At 39.4% G+C, this 26,993-nt stretch overlaps 1 protein-coding gene across 4 annotated transcripts in view; it reads right to left on the reverse strand.

The window, feature by feature from the left end:
- Window positions 1-17,072: 17,072 nt before the first annotated feature.
- Window positions 17,073-26,993, reverse strand: part of LOC113032123 (CUB and sushi domain-containing protein 3-like) — a 245,265-nt gene continuing 235,344 nt past the window's right edge. For 3 of the 4 annotated variants that reach the window (XM_026184799.1, XM_026184798.1, XM_026184797.1), the window contains 7 exons: window positions 23,097-23,276; window positions 22,707-22,772; window positions 20,708-20,866; window positions 20,210-20,322; window positions 19,378-19,465; window positions 18,373-18,514; window positions 17,073-17,657 (listed from right to left, as the gene is read on the reverse strand). In XM_026184799.1, coding sequence (XP_026040584.1) covers window positions 17,498-17,657; window positions 18,373-18,514; window positions 19,378-19,465; window positions 20,210-20,322; window positions 20,708-20,866; window positions 22,707-22,772; window positions 23,097-23,276 — 908 coding nt within the window. In that variant the 3' untranslated portion in view covers window positions 17,073-17,497. Of the gene's footprint in view, window positions 17,658-18,372; window positions 18,515-18,635; window positions 18,870-19,377; window positions 19,466-20,209; window positions 20,323-20,707; window positions 20,867-22,706; window positions 22,773-23,096; window positions 23,277-26,993 lie in introns of all 4 variants that reach the window. The other variant, XM_026184796.1, reaches the window with a different exon arrangement.

A 26,993-nucleotide genomic window follows, 5' to 3' on the forward strand; every position in this document is an offset into this window, starting at 1 on the left:
CTGCAGTCAAACTAACTCAATGGACATAATTAAGTGAATAAATGACTGTTATCCACAGTTGATTTAATATATTACAGTACTGTAGCAGAGAGCACAATTCCACATGAATTTATCCTTATTAGAGTCAGAGTTTACATTAGCTGTGCCTACAATGAGCACTCCATTACTGAATTATAAATAATCTTCAGGAAGTCTATCAAAACATATTCAATGAGAAACTTCACTTTTTAGGTGTCGTCAGCGGTTGTGCCGACATACCCAACTTACATTAACTGCAATAGTCCGCGAGAAGTCACTTTCATCTGTCCTAATTTGTCGTGAACATAAACATATTAAAGGGCTGCTAGACTATCTAATGCAGGGTTTTTGCTAATGCCCTTTATTGTCTGCTACTTGCTGCCAAAAAGTTAACGCTAAATAAGTTGGCTAAAAGAGCTGAAGCTGGATGGCTGATTCAACTTTGTAACAAATGATCAGATGAAATAATTGGATAAGGTGAAAAGAACTCTCACTTAAACCTCTATTACTGCCTTTGGGATTTTACTTTAAAAACCCCATTTCTAAATGACTAAATTGGGTTAGACAGATTGAAATGTGTGTAAATCCATTTCAGACAGGAGCCTTCATCCATTTATCTGAGAACGAGACAGGTCCTGGCTTCCAAAATGCCTCAAGAGCAGTCAACCAATCAGAAATATAGCTATAAACAGTTTCAGAGCTAATCAGCCATTTAGAATGACCTGCGTGCCAAATCTGTTAGGACTCACCAAGTGACACTAATGGCAAAAACTCCACTAACTGAAATATTAATTCGATATTTCCAGTTATAACTAATGTGAACAAGATGAAAAAGAAAGTTTTAATAGAAACTAAACTAGAAAAACTAAGTGCACCCCAATGATTCAGTAGCATGTAGATCCGCCTTTAGCGGGAATAGCTCAACGTAATCTTGTGTGTATGACTTCATTAGTCTCCCACTAAAGAGCAAAGAGCAAACTGATAAACTTGTAAAGAGGTGGTTACACTCGCTGATGATAAATTAATCAAGTACATTTGATTATAGCAGCACCTGGCTGCTCCTTTCCCTCTTAATTCCTATTGAAGCAATAAGGGTGCACTTGGTTTTCCACAAGACTGCAAAGAGCGAAAACTTTCTTTTTCACATGACTGTGTTATTCCCAAAGTTTTGTATATGTTGTGCATCAGCGTGTATCAACACTGTGAAGTGCCAGTCAAGTCTGTGCATACAGCTCAAACTGCTAATTACTGATGTCTGTCAGCTGTATGAGTGGCCAGCTTGTTATGGAGAGGAGTGCTCTCCGTGAAAGACACAAAAATGACTGATTCTGCTCACTGCAGCCTCTCAGACAAATAAATATAAATGGAAGGTGATACCTCCAATCACTGTTTTTCGAACTTCGAGAGAATACACATCGGTGATTTGTTTTATGCAGTTCTGGTGTCAAAAATGTGGTCTTTGGAGAGGGCTCTCGTTTTCTTTTGTCTGAAAATACCAATCAATTTTTCAGTGGGACTGTGGAGCAGTTTAATGGTGCCCCTGTTACTCTAAGGCCTCTAAAGCAAACACCGCAAGTCAGTTGACCCTAAGAAAAGGAAAGTTTTCCTACACTTTGGTGAAAAAAATAATGCCACATTGCACTATTTAAATATTATTTTGGTTATAACAGTGCGTCTAAAACAAAAAAAAGTATGAGACTAGTCACCAGAGGACAAAGAAAGTCGTTTTAGCCCATAATATCATAGTGTTGAATTTTTGCTTTGCAACAATCCCAGCAATTAAGAAACTTAGCTCTGGCACCATTAGGAGCCTGTGAAATAAACAAACCCAGTACAGTCACAATTTTAAATAACAAAGTGAGATAGTGATGCAGTATACTTAGCAAAACATACCTATTTAGAAAAGCTGTAGTGACTTAAATTGCTTGAAAAAGTCACAATAGTTTCTTCCTATAAACAAGCACAGGCATATATAGGCCTTTTGCTTTACTCCAGTTCTCTAAACATGTGGGTTAAGATAATCATTATTGGCTTAAGGAATTTATTGAAATGTTTTTAGAGAGTGCGGTGAGTTGCAGTGCATGCAATTTAGAAGTTTCTTGTAAGTTCTGAAAAAGCTTCTACTGTCACCTTATTCTAGCTAATTAGCTCTACTCCTCCTTAAATAACTACGAGTTTCCAATTACAGCCCAGTGAAAACATTTCCCCAACTACTCATTGTGAGTAAGTAGTTTTGTCGCCTAAACCAAATAAACTTCAAGTCCAAAGTGAAAGTGATGTCAAAGAGGAAAACCTCTATAAAGACAACAGAAGGTAACACATCCATGTACTACTGCATGTAGTAGACTGCCACTGGCTGTGACCACAGAGAGAATCTCTGCGGAGGCACAAATCTGCACAGAGACTAGCGCTGATCTTCTAGCTCTGACACAGCTGTAACTCTGGCTGTAGCCATGGCTGTGCTTTGCTTGTTACAATTCTTGGCGGGACGTGTTGCTCTTAATGGGTCCAACACCGATTCCACGCAGCCGTCGTGCGTGCACGTTTAGGACTACTCTGGTCTTTGGGGAAGACACGTATCACGGGACGTTCAAATGGTAGCAGTAGGACATTTCCGCAGCAGCGCAGCAACGGCTGAAGTCTGAACACCAACCGCACCCAGGCACAACATTCCCACAGTGACAGCCAGATTCCGAGCAACATCCAACCACAACATCACAAACCAGCAGAGGAGCTGCAGCTGTGCTCACAACCAGCAGCTGTACTGTCAGAGACTGGCCTTTTACGCGTCATGTAAAGTGTCACATCACCTCTTCTTTCTGAAGCAGTTTCCCAGATCTGGCAGCGTACTATAAATGAGCTGGACTGATAAAGCAGCGTGCGAGTCCGCTCAGAAAGAAAAAATTCAATATCAGAATCATCACTTTGACCATTTCTGGGCTCTGATGCTAGTCATGTCTAATTGTATCCTCTAATCTTACAGGTTAAAGGTATGCAGGAGGAGGCAATAATGAAAAAAAAAAAACCCACACAGTGTATGCAAACATCTCTCCCACACTAAACGAATTCTGTTGGATTTTTTGGCTTTGGCAATCTTTTCTCTCCAGCTCCTCTCTGACTCAGTCTCACTTTTTAAAGAATGCACCAAATTAACTTCTTCTTTTTTCTATGTTTTCTTTTTTTGTATTTAGCTCAGAGCTCAGTCACACATTGTGTTACTTTGCTGATAATGAAAGTCATTATTGCATTAATCAGTCACAAATAGCTCCCTGGTAATTTTCATGTGTTTCAACAATTCTCGCACAGCTGTGTCACCAAATTGAATTTCCAAATGGTTTCAGGTTAATAACCGCGCTGCTGACCGACAACCACATTTGCGAGAGTGCTAAAGATGTCACGGGCGTGTTTCGTCTACCTTCAAATGATTTACACTTATTTGCACGTGGACAGTTGTGGAAACGCTCCCATTTTTGCGCGCGAATCGTCCTCATTTTTAACCTCAGTCAGTTGTTCGAGACATTAAAAGGCCTCTCATGCGACCAGCTGAGGGCATTCCGACTGCTTTCTAATGGCATTAAGACGCCACATGAGTTTGGGACGATTGGGACGATTCGGAGTAGAGTGGGGTGTCGTGATGGTGTGAAAACATTGAGGGAAAGTTCCTTCAAAGCCATGGCAGTGTCTGACAGGCTGGGTACAAGCTGCCAGGTCAAATATTGGTTGGAGCTCTGTGAAATCCCTCCGGGTTAAGAGCAGTCGTCATCATGGAGAAGTCTCCTCGTCCTTACGTATTCCTGCAGCACACATATCTAATGATGCAGAGATTTTTGTTGTGGAAAGCGTGTGACAAAACAGGGATCAAATTACTGATGTTTATCACCGGATGATTGACAGCTATTGTTGCCGTATATGCAAAACAGCAACAGAAAAACATCAATCACAGTTTCTCTCTCACAGTCATACGAGGCAGGCGCAGCCCTGTTTATGACTATATGAGCAGAAATCTAATGGGACACAAATAGATTTCCTTTTATTGTTTAACCAGAGTTATTTTATAACGTGCAATATGCATAAAAAACATTCTTACTATATGAACGGATGACTCAACGGATGACTGTGAAAGTCTCCTTCAGCAGGGCAGATAATCAAGTCCAGAGGAGTAAAGTAAGTGCAAACCAGTATAAAGAAAATGAAGCCATTGTGAAAGACAGCAGGCAGTCCAGGACAGATGGATGTCGCTCGGCTGTGAAGAGGCCAGGCAGCCATTTGCTGTCAGATGCTCCCTGTCAAAAACTGGGCAGAGAAGATTTTAGTTTGGATCTTTTCTTCCCTGACAGAGTGTATTCAAACAGAGAAAATGGATTTCACATGAGCAATGACAACCATAGAGCAATAACTGACAGTGGCATCTCATTGCCGCTATGGCTCTGACAAGAGGAACAACTGCTGCCACCACCCAGTGGTCAAATGTCAGCTGGTTTAATGACACAGTTCGCTTGGTTAATAATCTTACATGGTATTTTGAGAGTTTCTTTAACTGGGGAGGGAAACGGGGTTTATCTGAGCAATCTTTCTGCATGAAATCCTGAGTGTATAGCTCCTTATTTGTTTACTAAATACCTTAGAAATGATCTGAAAGTTCCATAAAGGATTTTACATTTAGTTGTCTTATGGAAAGCTGATGTGAAAAACCTTGCTGCAAGTGAATTTATAGATCATGACGCTCTATTTTTCAGTCTCTTTCCCAAAAGTAATGGAGGCTATTATAAACAGAGTTTTAGAAATTTTACAAGAGGGAACATAGGCTACTTTTTTAATGTTGTTAGAACACTGTCAACATAAAACCATCCACTTTTTGATTATTGAGCTTCTAATAAATACCCACAAAAGATCTTGTTTCCCATCTGAAACAGTATTCTTCACAAGCACTTGATACTATAGAGAAACACTGAATAAAAAGAAAAGTGTTAGTGGCTTTAACCGTGTATTCAATAACTACTGAAAAGACTTTAAAGGGTTAATAATAATAATAATAATAATAATAATAACTTTATTTATAAAGCGCTTTCAAACAAAGTGCTGTACAACTATTTAAAACTAAAAAGATAAAAAAAATAATAAAAGCGATACATAGCAATACAGGTAAAAGACACAATGCAAGTTAAAAACAGTAAAAATGTAAAAACTAAAAGCCATAGAATTAAGACTTCTAAGATAAGGTGAACAAATGTGTCTTCAGCTTAGTTTTAAAAACCTCCACAGAGCATGCCTGCCTAACATCTTGAGGGAGGTTGTTCCACAGAAACGGGGCACGAAAAGAAAAAGCACGCTCTCCAATTGTCTTTTTTCTGGCTCTAGGGACCTTTAGAAGGCCAGAGTCCCGAGATCGGAGAGCACGGGATGGAACGTAAAGATGTAAAAGGTCGGAGAGGTATGAAGGTGCCAGTCCGTTTAAAGCCTTGTAGGTGAGCAGCAGGACCTTAAAATCTGCTCGAACCTGACAAGGTAGCCAATGCAGAGATCTCAGAACAGGGGTAATGTGCTCAAATTTCCCAGTTCTTGTTAAAATGCAAGCAGCTGCATTTTGCACCATCTGTAGACCTCTAAAACTTTTCTTTGGTAGCCCAGAAAGAAGAGCATTACAATAATCAATACGTGAGGACACAAATGCATGGACAAGAATCTCTGCAGTATCGCTTGACAAAACTTGTCTGATTCTGGCGATGTTCCTCAAATGATAAAAGGCAGTCTTTGTTATCTCTTTTACATGAGACTCGAAAGAGAGCACCATGTCAAACCACACGCCCAAGTTTTTTACCTTGTCCCTACAAGGCTTTGATTTGGATGAAAAAACTCTGTTTGACTTCATTTCTCTAAAACTGTAATTTTTTAACTTTTTAAATATTGGCTGATAAAAGTAATGCAGATACGTGATATTGCTGAAAATCCAAAGGTAAAAATGTTGTACTTACACAAAAAGTCTGTAAAAATTACATATCTCATTATCAGCATTAAAAAAAATTTTAGGACACATCAGAGCTGAGTGTTTTAATCGAGCCCTGATAGTGCCAGCTCAAGTCAAGAAGCCACAAAACATCAGATTTTTCTTTCTCCGAGGTCCTTAAATATTCACAGGGGTTTTTGAATCAGTGTGTCAAAACCAAAATGGAAAAATGGAAAATGCTCAGCTCTTGGTGGCACTGGATAAAGGACGCTTTGGTCACCAAAATCCCTCTTTTCAGACTTGTGATAAACACTGAAACGCCATGGTAACCTGGCGAGCAGTCACACAGACATGTTGAATAGACCAGTCCTGCATGGACGGGCAGAATAAAGAAGAGGCGGACACACGAGGGCCTGACAGCTAGCAGCACTGTCGTATACTCCTCCAGGCTGACCTGTCCTTGTTGCCACATTCATTCAGGACACACTCTGCTGTGTCACTTCCTTGGTGTCTGGACTACTTTTGTTATTCAAGCTTTTGTACATCAAGAAATAACATTATGTACCTTCGAATCATCTCTCCTTCCTGCACTCTCATTTGTGCCAACAGCTATAGTATGTCTATGCCAGCGATGGGAACAAAAGGCCTCTGTAGAGTCTGAGTGGAAGATCCTGAAGAGCCTTTTAGATTTCAGTTAGTTACTACTTCTTTTTTTTTTTTTAAACTCTTCATACAATATGATACCCTCAAGTTAATACTGAGAATTAATCGACATGTTAACATATTCATATTGTAATAGCCTACAAGGCACCTCCTATTAGTTGTTGTACGAGGGCACAACCATAAAATCTTTGAATATGTAAAGATGATGATGTTTCACTTACTTAAAGGTCTTGCTCTTTGTTTTTAAACTTTGCATAGCACTTTATACTGTTTAATCCCCCTGTTTCCAAAAATGTTGGAATACTATTACATGCAAATGTAACGATTTACATATCATTAAATCCCTATCATAAACTGAAAACATGTTAAATGTAAATGAAATTTAAAAACAAACTAAACAAAAAACTAAAAAACTCCTATATGTTCATTTTATGTTTAAAAATGGTAAATGGCCTGCATTTGAATAGTGCTTTACTTAGTCCCCAAGGACCCCAAAGCGCTTTACACTACATTCAGTCATTCACCCACTCACACACTGGTGATAGCAAGCTACATTGTAGCCACAGCTGCCCTGGGGCACACTGACAGAGGTGAGGCTGCCGGACACTGGTGCCACTGGGCCCTCTGACCACCACCAAACAAGTGGATAGTATCTTGCCAATTTTCGCTGCCACTACTTGCCACTAATGCCACTGGCATTAGTGGCAAGTAGTGTTGAACTCCAGGCCTCGAGGCCAGTGTCCTGCAGGTTTTAGATGTGTCCTTGATCCATCACAGCTGATTTAAATGGCTAAATGACCTCCTCAACGTGTCTTGAAGTTCTCCAGAAACCTGGTAATGAACTAATCATTTGATTCAGGTGTGTTGACCCAGGATGAGATCTAAAACCTGCAGGACAGCGGCCCTCGAGGGGTGGAGTTCGACATCCCTGCTCTAGGGTAAAGAGGGAAAGGACCACGGAGCTTTGATCGCTGTATGGGTCAAAAGGCAGAGCACAGGGATGGGGACCTTGCATATATGCAATAACACTGTTCTTGCCTAATGATGTATATACATGTTTTGGAGCCACAGTAAGCATCAGTGCTTTGCAGTAAAGGAGTCCTAGTGCTAAACTGGCCAGCATATAGTCCAGACCTGTCACCCACTGAAAACATCATAGGGTTATAAAATAAATACAGAGGAGCCTGAGTTTCTGAGCAGCTGAAATCTTTTACCATGTAAGGATGGGACTAAAGTATTTTCCTACAGGAGCTGGTCTCATTAGTCTGCTTAAAGAAGGCAGTTCCAAAAAGAAAGAAAAAAGAGCTAATGAAACAAAATAGGAAACATGCTCCTAACTTTCTGAAACATGCTACTGGCATCAAACAAATTGAGTGTGTTTATATTCATTTACATAGTGTCCCAACATTTTGGAAACGAGGTTGTAAAAATCAGCAGGGGAAAGCAAGTCATCTTGTTATTTGTCTCCAAATGGTGCAAAACCCAGAAAAATGGCATAAAGTTCAGAAATAACCTCACAGTTGAAAATTGTGGCCAGATGGCACATTCTTTGGAATCTGGAGAGGACAAAAACGGGACCAGCTAGAGTCATAGCCAAACAAATCTTTCCTATAAACAAGCTTTGAGCTTTGATAATTTTGTGATTTAATTACATGAAGCTCACGTTCTTGTTATACAGGCCTGCTATAAGTCAGATTTGAATAAGACTGGGAGGAGATGACGCACACACCTCCTTAACATGTTGCTCTGGTCCGAGAAGACGGTTTGGCGAAATTTAGTGACGAGCCAAACAGAAGCGGCAGCAGACTGTGGGGACAGTTCGGGTCATCCATCAAACTGTCTCTGAAGAGACTGTAACTGCTTTCACACTCTTCACTTTATGCATTATGCTGCCTACAAGCAGCAAAATACACAGCCATTATGTAGAGTAAACATCTAGAATGAATGTATTAAATGTGTGTTCAAACAAGCGAGCTATTTGGATTTATCTACTGATAAATCAGATCGGATGGATAAAGATGGTGAGCTGAGGCGGTTCCCTGAATCCCAGAATGCAGCTCTGCCTTTTTGTTTTTCTGCTTTTACTCTGAACAGAAGGGTGTACAAAAAACACACCTCATCCAGTGATCCTTGACATCAAAATTGCTCCTTAATAACTATTCACACACCACCTCTGGTGCCTTTCCTCCCACTGTGATATATTTAAGCTCACGGTTAGTAACCAAATGCTGAATAGTGCTTAAGAAAGGAAAGACAAACCCACTAAACACAAAAATAAATAAACCTGCGTTTAGATCTGCCACTTGGCTGACTCAAATCTTTGCAACAGGCAGCTTTGGCGCTTCTCCGTGTGACTTTAATGGACAACGTCAGCCGCTCCTTTTCAATAGTTGCTGCAGGCTGTGGCACATCAACATGAGACCATGTAATTATTCCTCACATGGAGAAAAAAAGTACTCAATCATATGCTCAGATAGCATCACGTGACACACTTGACGTACACGACTTATACTTCCTGCAGAGCTTGCATGATAACATATCCAAAATTTCAGAGCCCTATGATTTGCACGACAGTTCTTTACTGAGAGGTTGTATATCATGCCCGAGCGCTTCATCGACAGGATGAAATGTCATGTATTAATTCATGGCTCATACATTAACTGCAGCATTTCCCCTTCATGTGTTTCTCAAAATGTTGCAGTATAAATATTCGAATCAGTGTCCCGAACCATCATGTTTTTTTTTAAGTGTGTCCTCGGGTGTCAGGTTGTTTTATGCTGGTGAAGTCTGTGGAGCGCATTATCTGATATTCTTTCCATTCATAAGACAGCCAAGCCACACAAAGGAAAAGTGAATCACTAGCTCTGTCGGGCAAGAATATGGAATAAATGCACTTGCTGTGATGTTCTGTGTCTTCCTAATGTACAGATTTGCCTCACAATAAAGTCTGTGTTTCTTGTTGTGTCATGCGTAGCTACTGTTCACTCAAAGAAAAGCAAGAAAATCAGCGGGATGTGTTTGTTACAGTATTAGCAAAATCTAAGAGATAAATTTGAGAAAATAAAAAAAACAGAGAAGAAATGCAGCGCAGTTGTTCTGAAACTCTGAATAAAATATTACATATTCTTTCAATTAAGACGTCCAACAACTCAATGACAAAACAGAGTGATCCAAACAGGCTCCTCTGTTTCTTTTCTCTGGATCTTCCTGCAGGGAATTTTGGAAAGCGTAGGAGGGTTTTGTTTTTTGGGTTTGGATGACTGCTATGATTGAGGCTTTGTGAGCTGATGAAATTACAATAATGCACCGTGTTTTTTTTTAAAAAAAAGCACGTCCTTTGTAAGGCTCATCCTCCAAACAGAGGAGTACATTACCAGCTTCGGTTTGATGTCTTGAGGATTTGCCTTGTGGGAGAAGTGATTTTGCTGCAACGAAGAATGCAGCATGTGGCAGATGTGATTGGCTGGTCAAAAGCATCTTTTTCAAAGAATGTGGAAAATATACAATATATGTGTGCAGGCGTATTTTCTTCTTCTTTTTTTCTACATCACACTGAGTCAGCTCCCTTCAGGAGCGCGTCACAAGGCATTAGGAGCTAAATTATAAAATTTACACAATTAATTGGTGGAAACGGGGGAGCTATTAAGTCGGGCACCCTGTGAGCAATTAGATCAAAGTTGTCATGTGCCACCAAAAGCTACAGCGTTCACAGCATGCGTATGCTATATCAAGGTCATATGTAAGGCTTTGTAATTCCCCTTCCAGGTATCCTCTGATCTGCATGTCGAGGTAAGTGCGGATAAAGAGCTACGAGCAGGTGGCAATGATACATTTTTTTAATATTATATCTCACAGCCTGTGTCTGAGACCGCTGTTTGAAGCACATTGTTAACAGTGTCATCATTTCATCAGGCATCTAGCTTAGAGTGTCAGGCTCTCAGAAGTTTGATGATTTAATGTGTATTATCAGTTTGAATCCAAAAATCACATGACTGGTCAGTATGCCTCTGTTGCAGAAGAAAACAACAGATGTTGAAATTCAGTGAACACAACCTGTTATTTGCCAGACTTTACTGTGTTGCCAGCATGACCTGACAAACACATGGTGTATTTTAGGGTTTAATGCCACTAAAATTTGTTAAATTAAACATTTTTTTCTCCCTTGTATTTTCAGTCAGTATTTTCAAACACTGATTAAAAAAAAGGCACAAAGATCTTCAAATGTTAATCTTCTAAAATGATTGGTTTGCTATTTGGGAAGCACGTTGTAGTGGAAAGCATAGACTTAAATTACGGAAATCAGAGCAGGAAATCATTCTTTATTTGGGGTGTAGAAGAAGAAGAGTCAAACAGCCAAACAAAGTCCAAAAATCCAAATGTAGGTGGGACACATCCAAGCAGGCAAGCACTCAGTATGACACAACAGAGAATGCAAGGAGGCAGAGGGTTTAAATATAAGGAGGAGATGAGGGCAGGGTGGAAACACCCGATGAGCTACACACAGCTGAACTAAATCTGATAACAACATAGAAAAGGTAACTTAGAACAAAATCAAACCAAATAACCTAAAGAACATGACTAACTGAAGACAAGAACAAAGCTAAGAACACCAGGCCAAAACCCACGACTGTGACAGCTGCCTAATTAGAAGACAGAAGTTGATGCCACTCTCATGTCCATCTGCTAAATAAGAGGAAGCCTATTTGCTTTGCTTTGCTTAGCTATAGACAAAGATGTTAAAGACAGAAACTGTCATCCTGGCTTTGTCTACAAGTTAAAAGAAAACACTTAATGCTTGGAAAAATATTAAAAAATAAGTATTCTTTGTAGTGGTGGTTATGGCAATTTACAGTTAGTTTCTATGAGCCGTTTGGGATCCTCACAGCGACAACGATAAATCTGGGAAAGAAAACAAAAAACTATATTTCCCAGTCAGTTAGACCATTACATTTTCTTTCTTTTCTTTAAGTAGAGTACCTAAAGTACTGGGAAGTCCAGTACGACATATTTATCTTCACGTGAGCAGTATTCTATAAAATTTACATAGGCCATGATATACCTGTAACCTAAAGCACTGAGGAAGGAAATAATGTTACAGTAAATGTCTTTGTCGTGATTTAAGAGGAGAGCTGCCAGATAACTAATCATTTTGTAAGAATCTTCAAAATCCCCAAAGTGCTCTGGATCTACAATAATCCTGCACCACTAACTACCCTCGACACACACACACACCCTCCCCCAGTTTTTTATTTATTTTTTATTGCTATGATCATGCTTGTTGGCCCCAGTTATATCAACCGTCATATACTACCTCAGTCTGCCGTAAGCTATTTCCCTGCAGCCCTGTGATTTAACTGTGGGTTAAACATTTATTTAGCCGAAAAGGTTATAGAGGAATTTACATTATTCATCCACTTTAAGATTAAGAGTACATTAAACTATATAACTCTTCCAGCCCCTGCTCTCGGAAACGGTTCAGAATATTAAATCCCAGTCCATTTTCCAAGACATAACCTTTACATGAATTTTATTGTTATGACTGGCGAAAATACTTCTACTAAAGCCATGATTCATTAGGAATTTGTGTCCCTTAAATATCTTCCAAATAAAGAAGTGTTTCAGGTTTGATTCTTGGTGGAAGACATGGTGGGGAAAAATAGAAAAACCTTACAAATGACGGAAAAAAAGCCTATAGAAGCTAAGAAATAAAATTTTCATTAGCTTTATCTGCGTTTGAGTGCATCTCTCACTAATATTTTACTGTCAGCAGCTTCCCATTTGTATCACGAGCAGTCCACACACCTGAGGACATTATCTAACTTGGTTTAAAATGGTTCATTTACTTCTTTAAAAAAAAGAAATGTATACCAAGAAAGGGGATGGTTAGTCACCTCACGGTTCAGGCCATTAAAGCCAAAAGTTTCACATATCAGTAAACCAGCAACTTTCCTGGCTTCTGCTTCACTCTGTAAATGTAATCTGTTATCCGATGCAGGCAAAGAAGCGATTCCCTCAACAGTGGGCACTCATATCAGACGAGTTCCTGTTGGGAAATCTGGAGCGATGTATAAAAATTTCCATCTATGACGTAAAGTGTCAATATAGCTGGCTGGGAATGTTGGTGAGCCCTTGATGAAAGTGGAGGAGCACCGCAGGGTATCTGAACATCAAAGGGAGGCAGGAACATCCCATCATTGTACCCGGGCATGCACCTCTGCAAACTGATTTTCTTTACCAGTCACAGGCCCACGCCCCAAGACTACCAATGCCTCATATCATAATCAGGACAGAGAAATCAGCTTGCTGCACTAACTTGCAAAGTCTTCAGATCTTAATTGTGCATTTATAAGCATGGCGTGGTACAAACTGCAGCAGAAAGCTGACACTGCGAATGCTGTTCTAAGAACAAACAGAAGAGTCACGTCAGTGTTTAAAAGGTCTTCACACGCACACCTAGCAAACACCATGAGTCTTTCTGACATCCTCGACTATGCACGGCTTACTTTACATCATCACCCCTATGGCAAAGCCTGCTTGATGATGCTTCAGTGGAACTTCAATGTAAAATCCTTCTGGCAAATATTTCTAATCCATACACAAATCCCAGGCTTAAATATTAAAGTGCATGCTTAACCTCGGGATGAAATCAAACCAATTCATGTCACTCATGTGCTTGCGGGTTGATTGTTATGAGGCTTCTTCATACATTCCTTATCGAGTATTCTGTGATCTCTGCCTCGCTCCCTTGCTGATCACCTCTACTGTGATACCACAGTTATCTCCTCTCTTCCCAGTAGTATCAGTATCAGTAGGACACTAATGAATTTCTCCTTCGTATAGTTTGTTTTGTTATTGTAATTTGTTCAATTTGTCTTCCTTAAAAGACTTCACAGACACTATTTTCCGCTGTTTTCTAGAAATGTAGTCTTGTTGACAAATGCACACACTTTTTCATGCATGGTAAATTGAGTTCTTTGTAGGGGAACAGGGTTTGTTTCTCTCAAATGCCTCAATTTTCACATGCATTTTGTAGAACTTGCGCTCTCTCTATTGTGCATAAATGGTCAATCATCCAAATTGCTGAAATCCAAAGAATTGTGAAAAAAAATTAAAAATAAATAAAGAACAAAGAACACCTGTTATACATTTTGTATGCAAAGCCAAGTACACTGAAATGCATTTTCATTTTTGTGCCCATTCCAGAGGAAATTTGTAAGAAGCAACACACAAAAAAGATTTGGATCAGTAGAGACAAAGAGACCTTTAAAATCCAGCAGGTTTTTTTCATTTTTTTATTTTAAGCACTGTTTGAAAGTGTAAGACTGCATTTATTGATCACACTGACACATGGCAGACTTCAAAGCTCTAGAGCACAGGTGTCAAACTCCAGGCCTCGAGGCCGGTGTCCTGCGCGTTTTAGATGTGTCCTTGATACATCACAGCTGACCTCCTCAACATATCTTGAAGTTCTCCAGAGGCCTGGTAATGAACTAATCATGTGATTCATGTGTGTTGACCCAGGGTGAGATCTAAAACCTGCAGGACAGCGGCCATCAAGGCCTGGAGTTCGACACCCCTGATCTATCTACTCTATGTAGTCCTCAAACTAAGTACACCCAATGATTCAACAGCACGTAGAACCACGTAACTGTTTTCTGTATGACTTTATCAGTCGCTCACATCACTGTGAAGGAATTTTGTCCGAAGTTTCTTTATAATGCTGCCTCCGTTCTCAGTTTCTCTCATAGTATTTCGACTGGGCTGAGGTCTGAACTTTGACTGAGGCACTGAAACACCTTCATTCTTTTCTTTTTCTCTTGGAGATTTGTTGTTGTGCTTGAGATCATTGTTCTGTTGTATGACCTCGTTTCACCAAGCTTCACATTTGACTGTACAATACTTTGATATACAGAGGAGTTCATGGCTGACTCAATGACTGCAAGCTGCTCAGGTCCTGTGGCTGCAAAACAAGCCCAAGACAACATCTTGATGATATGGTGTTTGCTTTTCATCAATGGTGCTTAGCATTATCGCCAAACATCTCTGCTGTGGTCTCATCAGTCAAAGAAACATTATTCTAGGAGTCCTGTTCGTTCAGAGGCAACCTCACAAATCTAAGCTCTCATGCCATGTTAAGAGAGAAGAGGCTGTCTCCTAAACAAACTTCAACACAAGCCATACTTCAGTTTATTTCCAATTCTACTGTCATGAACTTTGAAATTTAACACAGTAACTGAAGCAGGTGGGGTTTGAGATCTAGCTCTTGGGTGTTTTGCAGTTTTTCTGAGCATTGCATGGTCTGATGAAAAATGAAATCCACTCCTGGCATTGTTTTAATACACAAACCTGAATGCTCCAGTCCAACAAATTACCAAAGTTTGCGCTTTTATAGAGGTGCTCACACTTCCAGGTAACCAATTCATCAAGTGTATTTGACTAGCAACACCTGGCTGTTACTTACCTCCTTACTTCCTATTGAATCAGGAAGTGTGCTTATTAAAACTTTCTTTACAAAGCAAATAAACTGCAGTTTAACAGAACCAAGCAAATCAGAAATAAGAATCATCAACACATGTTCATTATTTTATATTTTATATATAAATTAACGATTTATACATTGCTGATAAAGAAAAAATACAAATTTTTTTGATCTTACATGACATTTACATGTGAAATTTTACACAACATATTCAATAACTTACAAATGCTTTAATTGCATAAAAAATATATCTCTTTACAAAAGTTTTGTTATATGTACATGTTCTTATTCACAGGTTTTTGAACGGGATAACAACTGTGTGGTACATTTAAAAGCATTCTACTCTACTCCGGAGTCTCTGGGTGTAAGACTGACCGTATACTGTTTTGACCAGATGCATTTATTATTTTTTTTTCATCCATAAGAAATGTGAAACTTGCAAAATATAGTACATATCGATAACACAAGACATCTTGCCAAAGAATGCCATCAAGTATCAAAACTGTATAAATGTACAAAATGGAATAGCAATGACAGGAGTCAACGTAGTGGTACAAAGTACTATAGCAGCAATTGCTATACTGGATCACTTTTTGCCAACATGCACAGTTATGAAACTATGAGCTGCTTTTTGATGCCTCGTCACAGATAAACCCTCTGACATCACTCTGCTAAATCATTGCAAACTGTGCAGATAAATTACACCAGTGTGCAGTTTTACTAATACAATATATGTAATGTCTTTCTTAAAAAACACATGCCCATACAGTATTCAAGGCACTGCAATGATGTAGAAATGTGATGACAGTGTCAAATTCTATACTTTTTTTAAAATATTTAAAACATAACTGGTCTTGGATGGGAGTTTAAAATGAATGGTGGTTCATGTTTAAGTGTGCAAATTCTTGTGTATACTGTACATTTGTTGGCAGAAGCTGATGGTTTCAAAAACAAATTGTTTCAGTGTTAATAAAACAGGCCAAGGCCGTGTATTCATCAAGTGTCTTAGAGTAGGAGTATGAATAAAGAATATACTGACTAAGGCACGGTTTCCCAAAAGAATTGTAGAACACACACCGCTCTGAAAATTAGAGATGATGGGGTAGTTGCGCTTATTTTGTTTTTAAGAGTTACTCTAACATAAGGCTGTCAAAATATTGATTAACATAATAAAAGGCTCAGGCTGCCCACTCACATATCATTGCGGAATTTACTGACTTCCAGGCTTAAATGAACTTCTGGGAAACCTGGCCAGTTGTATGTTCTGTGCAGTGTAGTTATTCTTGACCTTGTTTTTTAAGAAAACCTGAACTAATTAGGCAAGCAACTCCTACTTTGAAATTCTTGATATATACAGGCTCAAGGCCGGGGGTTACTTCACTCCAGATTTGGCTCATTTGGGGCACAAAGTTTTTCTGAGAGGCAAAAACCATCAGTGGAAAACCTAGCTACCAGTTTAATAAGTCCCAAAATCACCGATTCACTGACAAGTACAGAACGGTTGGCCTTGTCAAACTGTGCGAACATTTCAGTCAAAAACAAATTCATTGCAAACATCAATAAATACTAATGCTAAATATATCTCTGGTGAAGAAAATGCACTCTGTTGTCGTCAGAAGCCTAAGCCTTGCCAGTGGCACTCGGAAAAGTGTGCTGCACCTCAGTAATTAAATCCCTGGCCATACATTTCCTCAGTAGGAGGTACTACCCAATTAAGAGGTATAATTGACCATATAACTTTGAACAGACTTCAGCATCGACGCTATTCAAAGAGAGCCTGTTTCTCTTCTACCACTTCATCTGCGCTTACACACCCCGCTGCTTGGAAAACAGAAAACAGATTAGATTGATCAACTCACAGTTGAGAGGCTCCTCACCTCCATGACAGAAAAATAATTCTCATCAGGATGATGTAAGACTAAGACGAAAGCAAACAAAACAGCGTAGATCGGGGCTGTTTTGTTTTTTTGTTTAGTTTTTTCTTTTTCTTTTTTGTTGTAACAGAAAACATTAAATTTTTCATTTGGTATTACGAAATAACCCCTCTATATTTATACTACAGAGTATAAAATACTCTATTTTATCTATATGCCGCAGGCTCTTTTATTTATAAAGCCAACACTCACAGAGTGCAAAAAAACACTTCTCTTCACCAGACTAGGGGAAAATCTGAATAGGTGCGGTACCTACTCGTCCTCACTCTTTCATCTTTTACTTTGTGTATACGATCGATCGCAACCACCTTAAAGTGTTGCTGAAAGTGTGCTTTATGTTTCTGAGCAATTCGGTGACTTTAGAAACTGGGAAATATATAAATATGTCTATATATAGTCACGTGAAACAAACCCGGAGAGGTCGTTTTCTCCGGTCCTTTTTCTGATACTCAATAGACATCAAACCATGGTGCAGATGGTGTTGAGATTGGGGTCAAAGCGGACAACTTTCCCCTCAGCAGCTTTCGTGTTCGTGTTATACATGGGATTCTCAAAAGTGGCCTGTCCATTGTTGTTCTCGTGGACAGAGCATCCTGTGTACTGCGCTTTATCTGTTTTCCTGGGGAGAAAAAAAAAAAAGGATGGAAGGGTGCATATTAGTTAGACATAGTAAGCCAATTATCTACCATCCTTCCAATCATATAAACACTTTTCCATTATCTTGGTCCGGACTGCTGTAGCTGGTAAATGAGACTGAATTGTAATTACTGTTGAAAAGAGCAGTCAGAGGTGCCCTGTGCCATTTCTCTGGTAGGTAACATAATGAGTGCAAAATTTGCATGAGTGCAAAATGTGCATGCTATGCTCTGAGAGCTATTCCGTTTAAATTAAGGGGAAATCCTTCCATCTGCACACAATACACACCCTGTGCATTACTTACACGTGTGAACATATAGCAAATTACGCTTTGTATGAAAGCCATTCTCATTAAAAAACCTAAAGCATGCTGCTGTGTAATACACTTTAGATGGTAATACGTTGACTAATATTGCATCAGGCTTTGAAGTCTCTCACAAGTAAGTTACTGTATTGAGTGAGGAACTTTACTGCGATAAAGCAGACTCTGGAAGTGGGCCGCTGTGTACCATCCACTACTGGCTGCAAATGTGAAGACATCTAGAAATATCTGGGAGTCTATAACTTTGACATCAAGTGTGTAGTAAATTACTAAAGCTCAACCTGGGAACACAGACTCTACATTCTTTCACATGTGGGAACCAAAGAGATGTCCACTACGGCAGCTAGTGTGGCAGAAACCAGGGTCCACTACGTACCGCTGCTTGTAGAGATAGAAACCGAGGCCTGCAAAGATGAGAGCAAAGAAAGGCACGAGGATGGCGACAGCGACAGAACTGCTGTTGGTGGAGCCGTTGGTTTCAGGGTCGGTGAGCGTAACGTTCTCTCTCACGCTCAAACCTGCGACATGGCAAACGCAACATTTAACCAGAGGAAATGAAAAACAGAGACTGTATGCAGGATATGCATTGGAAAAAAAATGCAAAGAACAAAATAGAGAGACAAAAAACCAGAATGATACATATCTGTTGGTGGTAATGACGACGATGATGAAAATCATAAAGCTGGAGTTGGAGACACAGCAGCCAGATGATATCCATAATGATCATACTGATGATGATCACTGTGACTGCTATAATCTCCTGGAGACCATCATATGATGATGGCAGCGTTAATGTAGAGCACACACAAGTGAAGGGCAATGATGGTGGAGTGGATAATCTGCTGCTCGCTGTATGGTTGAGGTAAGAGGTGGCTGAAAGCAGGTACGAGGAGTAAGGCACTTTAAGTGTATGAATGCTGCCAGTATAATAGTATAACAGCCATATTATTCATATAGTATCTCAGGTAGTAGTTGAGTTTTTTTTAAATAATACTTTACATGAATGCCTTTAAAAGTGTCTTTGGTGCATGTGTGCTGGAGTTAAGTGTCCTTCTCCAACCTCTTCAGCTCAGATATCGAGACAAATTTAGCCTGTCACGAAGGAAAGTGACAAGCAACAACCCCCCGCTAAGGTTTAAATACCTGGGACTGAATTAGACTCTTGATTTTGAGGTGAAACATTTTCAAAAAACTTAAACAAGCTCTTAAGACTACCATGACCTGGATGACTGAGAACCTACACAGATATTCCACAGTAAAGTTTGAAAATTCATGCAAATTAATCATACACAACATGTTATTAAAAATGGAAAATGATTAGATGGATGTGTGACAGATGGCAATGAGGATTACTGTATTGGAAGGGGAAAAAAATGCATACCAAGTCGCTGTAGCCCAAACTGTCCGTAGTCTTTACTCTGTATGAAGCCTTGGAACACATAGCTACCGCCCTCAGGCTCAGCTGAAACCTGGCAGAAATGCATAACGGAGGTCTTGAAAAACAGTGCTTTGTTTCATCTGCATAAATAAAATCTGTGACACATCTGTTCTACGCATCATCAAAAACCTCTGCTATACCGTATTTAGCACGACAGCCGACAGATTCTGTCGTGCTACATTCAAAAATAACACCCTTGTTTCTCCGAAACTCTTCTGCAGAAGCTGTGAGCTATGCTATCAATAGCTCGGCGGTGTGCAGTTGCCTGTCAGTGGCTGTTATTAAGTGGACCTTGAAGTTTATTTTAGAAAAAGAACTTCAAATTTAACAACCAAAATGATTCTGCAGTTGTTCCAGGTCCCTTAGATCTCAGGTGTACGTCTGAGCTTATTCAGCAAATTGTCAGTGTAGGTGCAGCGAAATGGTTTGTACACCGCGCCTGATGCATCTGAGGTTGAGCCAGTGTAAACATGCACCAGCGGGAACACACAGTAAGCCGAGAAATTACTATTCTGCTTGTGAGCACATTCTTTTCTCATATGTTATGATTTTTTTCTCTTGGCGCTCTTAAGTAGGATCACAGCAAACAATAAGGACACAGCGGTTTCATTAAGTCCAGGGGAGGCTTATTTTTGGCTTCCAACTAGTTATAGCCCATTTCTCTCGTCATTCTATCTGTCTGACAGACTTAATAAAATAAATTACAGCTGCAGCGCCTGCTTTTTGTTCTCCAAAGATTACTTCCCGTGTGATTCAAATTCCTGTTTACACTCACAAATCCGTCCATTGCCCAGGTCTCATCAGTAATCCTGCTCAAGGAGCTGTGGGCCACTGCTCTCATCTGGTACAGCAGGAGCATTAGCCGTGCCTCCTGGCGTTTGTAGACTCCTACAAGGTAAGGACAAGAAGAGAAATGATGCGAGTAAAGAGATGAGGCAATGAGTGTGGCAGAATGATAAAAGCAGAGAGAAGCGAGCGGGGAAAATGAAGAAAAGCCGGAGAAGAAAAGAAGAGGTGAGAAAAGAAGAAACAGCTGGGGGAGGAGGGGAGGAGACGAGTGACTCTTGAGTGGGCAGTTAGTCAGTCACTCGCTGCAGACTGATACATCCGTCTTTAGTGCCAATAGTTAATTTCCACTCTCATGCATGAGATCATTTGGTGATTGACTGATTGACATGAGGCATCCTCAAAATAAATGGAAGTGACACACAGATTTGTTGAGGGGCGGTTAGGGGGGAGGATGTAGAAGACAGATGATTTATTGATGACTCACCAGAGAGCAGAAACTCCATGCTACTGTCTCTTAAAGTTACATTGACTTTTCCCGTTGTGGCATTAAAGCTGGCGACTGTTAAAGTCATTGGCTGCTTTTGGCCCTTGTAGTCATATGAACCCTTCCAGATGAAATCAGGTGCAAAGACGTCATCGGGAACTGTGGGAAAATGAAACCTCGCTAAGTAATGTCAAAACATTTTGTCATTAAAAAAAATTACATCAAATTAACTCCTGGGGAACTACTGGTTCAAACACGTATATTTTAAACATCAAGTCAACATCATGGTTGTAATTCAAGCCGACTCCAACGCTGCAAAAGGGTAATTAGAAACGGCGTGGAATCAACATAACAGACAGCTGATAACAATCTCGTCATTCAATTTGAATATCAAGTTCCTTATATGCTTTGACAATCTCAGCCAGTGATAATTAAATACAATTTTAAAGTGATAACTGTAGGCTTGCTCTGTGAAATCGGCAGAAACTTTTAATATTATGCAGTGGAAAAACTTCTTCTAGCCTGCAAGAACGCAGAAAGGTGACGCTTTGTAGTTAATAGCAGGAAAAAACATTAATCTTGGTCTGAATAATAACCTAGTAATTACTGAAGAAGTGGGACTTGGTAGCTTGGGTCAATGGTGGTCACTTAATTTGTGTAAAGATGAGAATTGAAAATGCTAAAAAATAAAACAGAAACCTCTTTTTTGTGTTTTGCACAGACCCCTGGACAGATTTTCTTCTGTGTTTAAATGTCTTAATGCACTCTACTTTACTTATTTTTTAAAATTTCAATTTAGGCTTCCTGAGTAAATATGAACAGCTTACCTAGCCAAAGTATTTAGTATTGATAACACAAGCCTTGATGATACAGCCTTGATATGTGCAGGCTTTACTGACAACATTTGAAGCAGCCTCTTTAGTTTTACAGTGATATGTTGGTATATGCTACGTGCTTATATCTAACATGGACACAGTGATGGTGCCTACAATACAGATACCATGTTAACAATCTTACATTATGTTAGCATATCAGAATCTGCTGAATAACAGTTCAAGTACAGTTGAAGCTGACAGAAAAACATAATAGTAAAGAGCTTTAGTGCTCAGTAAGAATAGAAAAGTACTAAATAAGTACCAGTCCATTTGGCAAGGATGAAGGCTGTCCTAAAGGTCTGGAAAGAACCTGGCAGTAAAAATACAGATTTCATTCCGGGAGGAAGCTTCATGTTGGAAAGCTTCATGTTTGAACCACATATGCATCACCAATTAATTACAATTTCTATTAGCATATTCTAAACGAACACATTTAAAATTTTTTCTTTAATGCGTTACAGTGCTCTTCGATGCTCAAGGCAAATTCAGAGACTTTAGTATATTTTCATCATAATTACAGCATAAATTTACATGCATGTATTGTGGTACAGTTTTACAAGTAATTACCATGCTGCACCATTTTCTATTACAGATGAAACGCGTCGTACGTATATTATGCGAATATAGCTCCCTATTATGACCTGTTAATTTTGCCTGGAACAAATTGGATTTAAATCTTGTTTTGCAGTAATTATTTGCTCTAAATGACTCTGAAAGAGGCATATATTGAAATGGAAAAAGGAAACCTGCTGTATTTGTAATATAGCCACGGACAAATATGCACCACGCTCTACACCAATAATTTTCATCATTTTAATAATTCTCCTCTACGGCGGAACCTATAACCTGCAATACTACGCTACAACACTAGGTTTTGTGCAAGAGGCAATACATAATTATTATTTATGTGATCTGATGAAGATAAACATTGCTCACACTATGCAGAGTGCATACAATGAAAAAGGGCGAGCGTTGGTTGTACGGAGATGATTTTTTCCTGCTGTTTAAGAAACAAAATGTTTCTGTGCAGCAGTTAATGCCGAGCCTATCAAACGGCAGATGCAGTACAGGATTGTCGACTTCTGCATGTATTAAATGGAAAGCTCGTACAGTTCAATACTCACCGTTTATTTTAGGGCTTGGTGTTCCCAGTATATGTTTGACAGTTTTCTCATGCGATTTGGAACCGGCTGAAAAGAACATAAATATATCTGTCACAAAGATATTGTGATACGCAGCAGGGTCTAACAGCTGGAGGATGTTTCCAAAACAAATAGCACTCAGCTGTAACATACTGCCTGCATTGTACTTTTCCCTCTTTTGCTAAAACCTGTGGTGGCTATGCTCTAACGCTAACATTGATGAAACTTTGAGAAACTTGCTGGCAGTTATACGATAGGCTCACAGAACGCACCTCGTTATCGTTTTGGATGATTTATCTTTAACTCCAACTCTTTCCCTTCTTACCACTTTTTCAATCATTTGCCCCCCGCAGACCTTTGCCAGCCACGTACCTCTGCACACGGGCACCTTGCCAGTCCAGCTGCCGTCGGAGCGGCAGACACGGTGCTCTGAACCTCCGGAGAGGAAATAACCTGGCTGACAGGTGTACACCAGGGTGTAGCCGTACGAAGGCAGGTCTAGACCCATGACGTCAGCGTTGGCTGGGCTCCGCGGCTGCTTGCAGGAGTGAGCTGGATATCAAGCAGAGGAGCAATGTGTTAGTACACACACATTCACATCACAATCCCAGACATGCATACAAATAGAGTCGTGCACCACACACACACACACACACACACACACACACACACACACACACACACACACACACACACACACACACACACACACACACCTCAGAAAGATGTACAGATAGAGAAAAGATAATTAAGCTCTCACTAGGGGGAGGAAGAAGAAGATACAGGGGGTGGGTGGGGGTAAAAAGGGAAGTACGCATATCTTACAATTTAATTGAGTGCAGGCAGCTATTAGGAAGCATGCTGATACTTTAATATGTTTATGTTTATGTTCTAATATGAATACAATCTTGTGGGTTAGGATATGCACTGCTTAACTTTACACTGAATTTTCCTCCAACGTGAGCGGGAGCCAAATTATATCCAAACCTTAACTGTGTCAGCTACCGGTCACAGATTGCAAGCAATAAGGAATGCCTGCGTTTAAATGCTATAGCAGTGCAACACAAGGTCTAGGTGAACTCATTGTAATTCAGCTAGCAGCTGAAAACCCCCCAAAACATTTGGAGGTGTTTGTGTATATCTTGAAATAATCGAAAATGTTCAAGGGCAGGACCGAGCTGGTCTAAGCTCACTGGTGTCCTTGTGGGAAAGAAAAGTGCTGAAGCAAACGTTGTTTTAAACCTTGTGAGAGCGTACAGCATGAGAGCGTGCATGTACGGTGCAGCCTGGGCTGACTACACTGAGGAAAAAAGTGTGAGAGCTCCATGACAACGAATGACCAACCACTAAATAGTTTGTCATGTTTTATTTGGAAAGAATAAAATTCAGAAAGTGAAATCTCCCATCCACAAAAGTGTTGAAATGTGTTTTGTCTCCTGTCTTCTGTTTCCAAAAAGTAAAACAAAGCAGGGAGAAATTTAGGATAGCATTTAGACGAATAACAAACTGGGGGCAAACACTGTTATTGTCGTGTTGCCAAAACACCAGTGTCTTATTTAGTCTGAATTAAATATCTGAATACACTGATTACACTTAGCTTAAATTTTCACTTCAACAGTCTCTCCCTACAAAACAAAAGTTTATGCAAATCACCCTACAAACCAAAAAAAAAACTGAGCATTCAGCCTCTGAGGCATCGACCATAATGTGAAAACAGCGAAATAATTTTGCAGTTTGTGAGTGAAAGAATATGTTGCCAGCTGTCAAATGGGAGACAGCTGCAAGTGAGTCACAGTACCAAATCAGTTCTTCATGGCGTCTTAATGACATTAGTGGCAATAGGGTGTGGAAGGGATGCCAGGATGAAACCCAGTTTGGGCTTTATGAAAGACGAGCAGACTGCTGGAAATTCCTCTTTCTGGATATTACTGCTGCTGGTGTTTGAGAAATGTTCAAGTAGTATTATATATGTGGGTGAGTGTGCATGTCTGCAAGCACAGTGTCCATTTTCTAGGAAGTTAAAGAGGCCCGTGAAGGTAAAGGTTGTGTTGAAATTTAGCAGAAAGCTCATCTAATGCATCATATACTTATAACTGGATGTAACAATTTAGCATGCATTAGAAAAAACTGTTTAAATCAACCGTGTGTGCCACACAGAACTTTTTTAATGAGGTGGTTTTTATTTACACAGTGCAAAAAAAAAGAGAAAGAAAAACCAAAACTACCTCTTTCAACGGGTTGTAGATATTAAAGCTAGAAACATAAAGCTATATTCCCTCCCTACTGCCTGAGGACAAGTCTAAGTAACTCCTTTAAAATGACTGTCAGCATATGTCCAGTGTGGTGCACAGTTTGTAGACCATGAATACTAAAGGCACTTACAAGGCCTGTGAATTGTACCAAACACATATCATGTTCCTCATCAGATTCAGCTGACAGTTTATTTACACTTCAAACGGCACAGTGGGCTTTACTTCTGAGATTACAAGGAGCCTCAAAGAACAGTTTTTGTGTCACACGACAACATGCAATGTTCTTCATTCAACGCTGCTATCTCTTAGCTATGGGGCTAGGGATACAGACTGAGAGGCAGAGGTAGATAGAGGCAGACACAGAGAGACAGCCATGCTGATGGATTTCTGTAAGGGACAAGAAGGTCAGCCAGCTTTAGTAACAGCAGGCCACGGTCGATAGCATAAAGTTAACTTTTAATCTGTTACAATGTTCTTTTCTTGTAACACACAACTTTATTTATTACAAGCAATCTCATTAATCTGTAGACATACATACAGGTCTTTCAGTTTTTCGATTTATTCAAGTTTTTTATATATTAGAGAATGAATAATAATATTGTTATATAACAATATAATCTGATAGAGATAACAAGAGTAAGAGCCAGGAATATTAAATTCTGACTTGCGTCCATTGCATCACTTGCATTAAATGTGTTGATAATCCCTCCAAGTTTTTTCTTTTGCCAGCTGTATAAGATTGGTTGGCTTCACTTTTAAATCCATTAAGTGGCTTCACAGTAACAGAGGACCATTTAATCATAGAGAAAGGTATTTTAGAGGATTTATGACTGTGTTTTGACCGAAGGTCACAACAGAGTGTTGGATCCACACAAAAGCACTCACACTGAAATACATATACATAACCACTAGGGGTGGGGGAAAAAATCGATACTGTGTAGTATCGTGATATTTTGTTTGCTAATAATGTATCGATACAGGGACAGCAGAAATCGATATTTTGTTACAAAAAAAGTTTTTGTGCTCTGACTTCAGAGCACGTTGATCAGCTCCTTTTTCTGAGCAAGAATCCTGACATTCCTTCACTGTCCAAATGTGTTTAACTTTTTTTTGGCAGCAATAAACATGACAGTTTACTTATTTTAATTTAAGACATGTTTTATTTTAATTAAGTTTAAAACTTTTTTATTTAATGTAAAATTATATTTTGTTTTAATTTACTTTCAAATTCTTCAGTTGCTGAAGGGGCTGCATGGTTTTCATAAATTGCATAGTTCAGAATAGCTATAATTGTACCAGATGGTTGCATTCAGTTAAGTTGGACTAGACTGTAATACAAACCATTCAGTTTGTCAACAATAAAACTGACTGAAATGAGAGAAAGACTGAGTGCGAGACTTTGATATTAGATAAAATGAATACTGATAAAGTTTACCTTTATGTACAGAATCTGAATATCGCAGATATTTTAAAAAAAAATCGCAATAATATCGTATCGTGCATTAAGTATTGTGATAATATCGTATCGTGGGATGTATGGTGATTCCCACCTCTAATAACCACTGTTTATCCACAATGTTTTTTTGGGCCAGACACCCCACTGGGCCTGTGTAACCATCTCCAGGCATGAACGCATAAAAAATTACTTGGCTGTCATTAATTTACTGGACAATGATTTGCAGTTTTATTAAACCAAAATCATTTTTTTTGTATCTCCCATTCATAGCAACCACATGCACTATTTAATGACACATGCTATTGCAAAAAACATTCAGGCTGCTCAGTCCTAATGCTAGGAGTTACAATTATGAACCAACACAAGCAAGTTTAACTAACAGCACAGCACACAAGTTATTGTTCAGGTCCCTCCTGAATACATCATTTACCTCTGGGCTAATGACAACAGCAGAAGCTAATTGGAATCTAGTTAACAAACCTGAGGTTCAATCAATGAAGCTTGATTGGAGGTGTGGGTTAGAGCTACTGTGACTTATAAAAAACACATCTCGAGTTTTCT

Source organism: Astatotilapia calliptera, chromosome 11 (genome assembly GCF_900246225.1).
Source record: "Astatotilapia calliptera chromosome 11, fAstCal1.2, whole genome shotgun sequence".
NCBI classification, from domain to species: Eukaryota; Metazoa; Chordata; class Actinopteri; order Cichliformes; family Cichlidae; genus Astatotilapia; species Astatotilapia calliptera.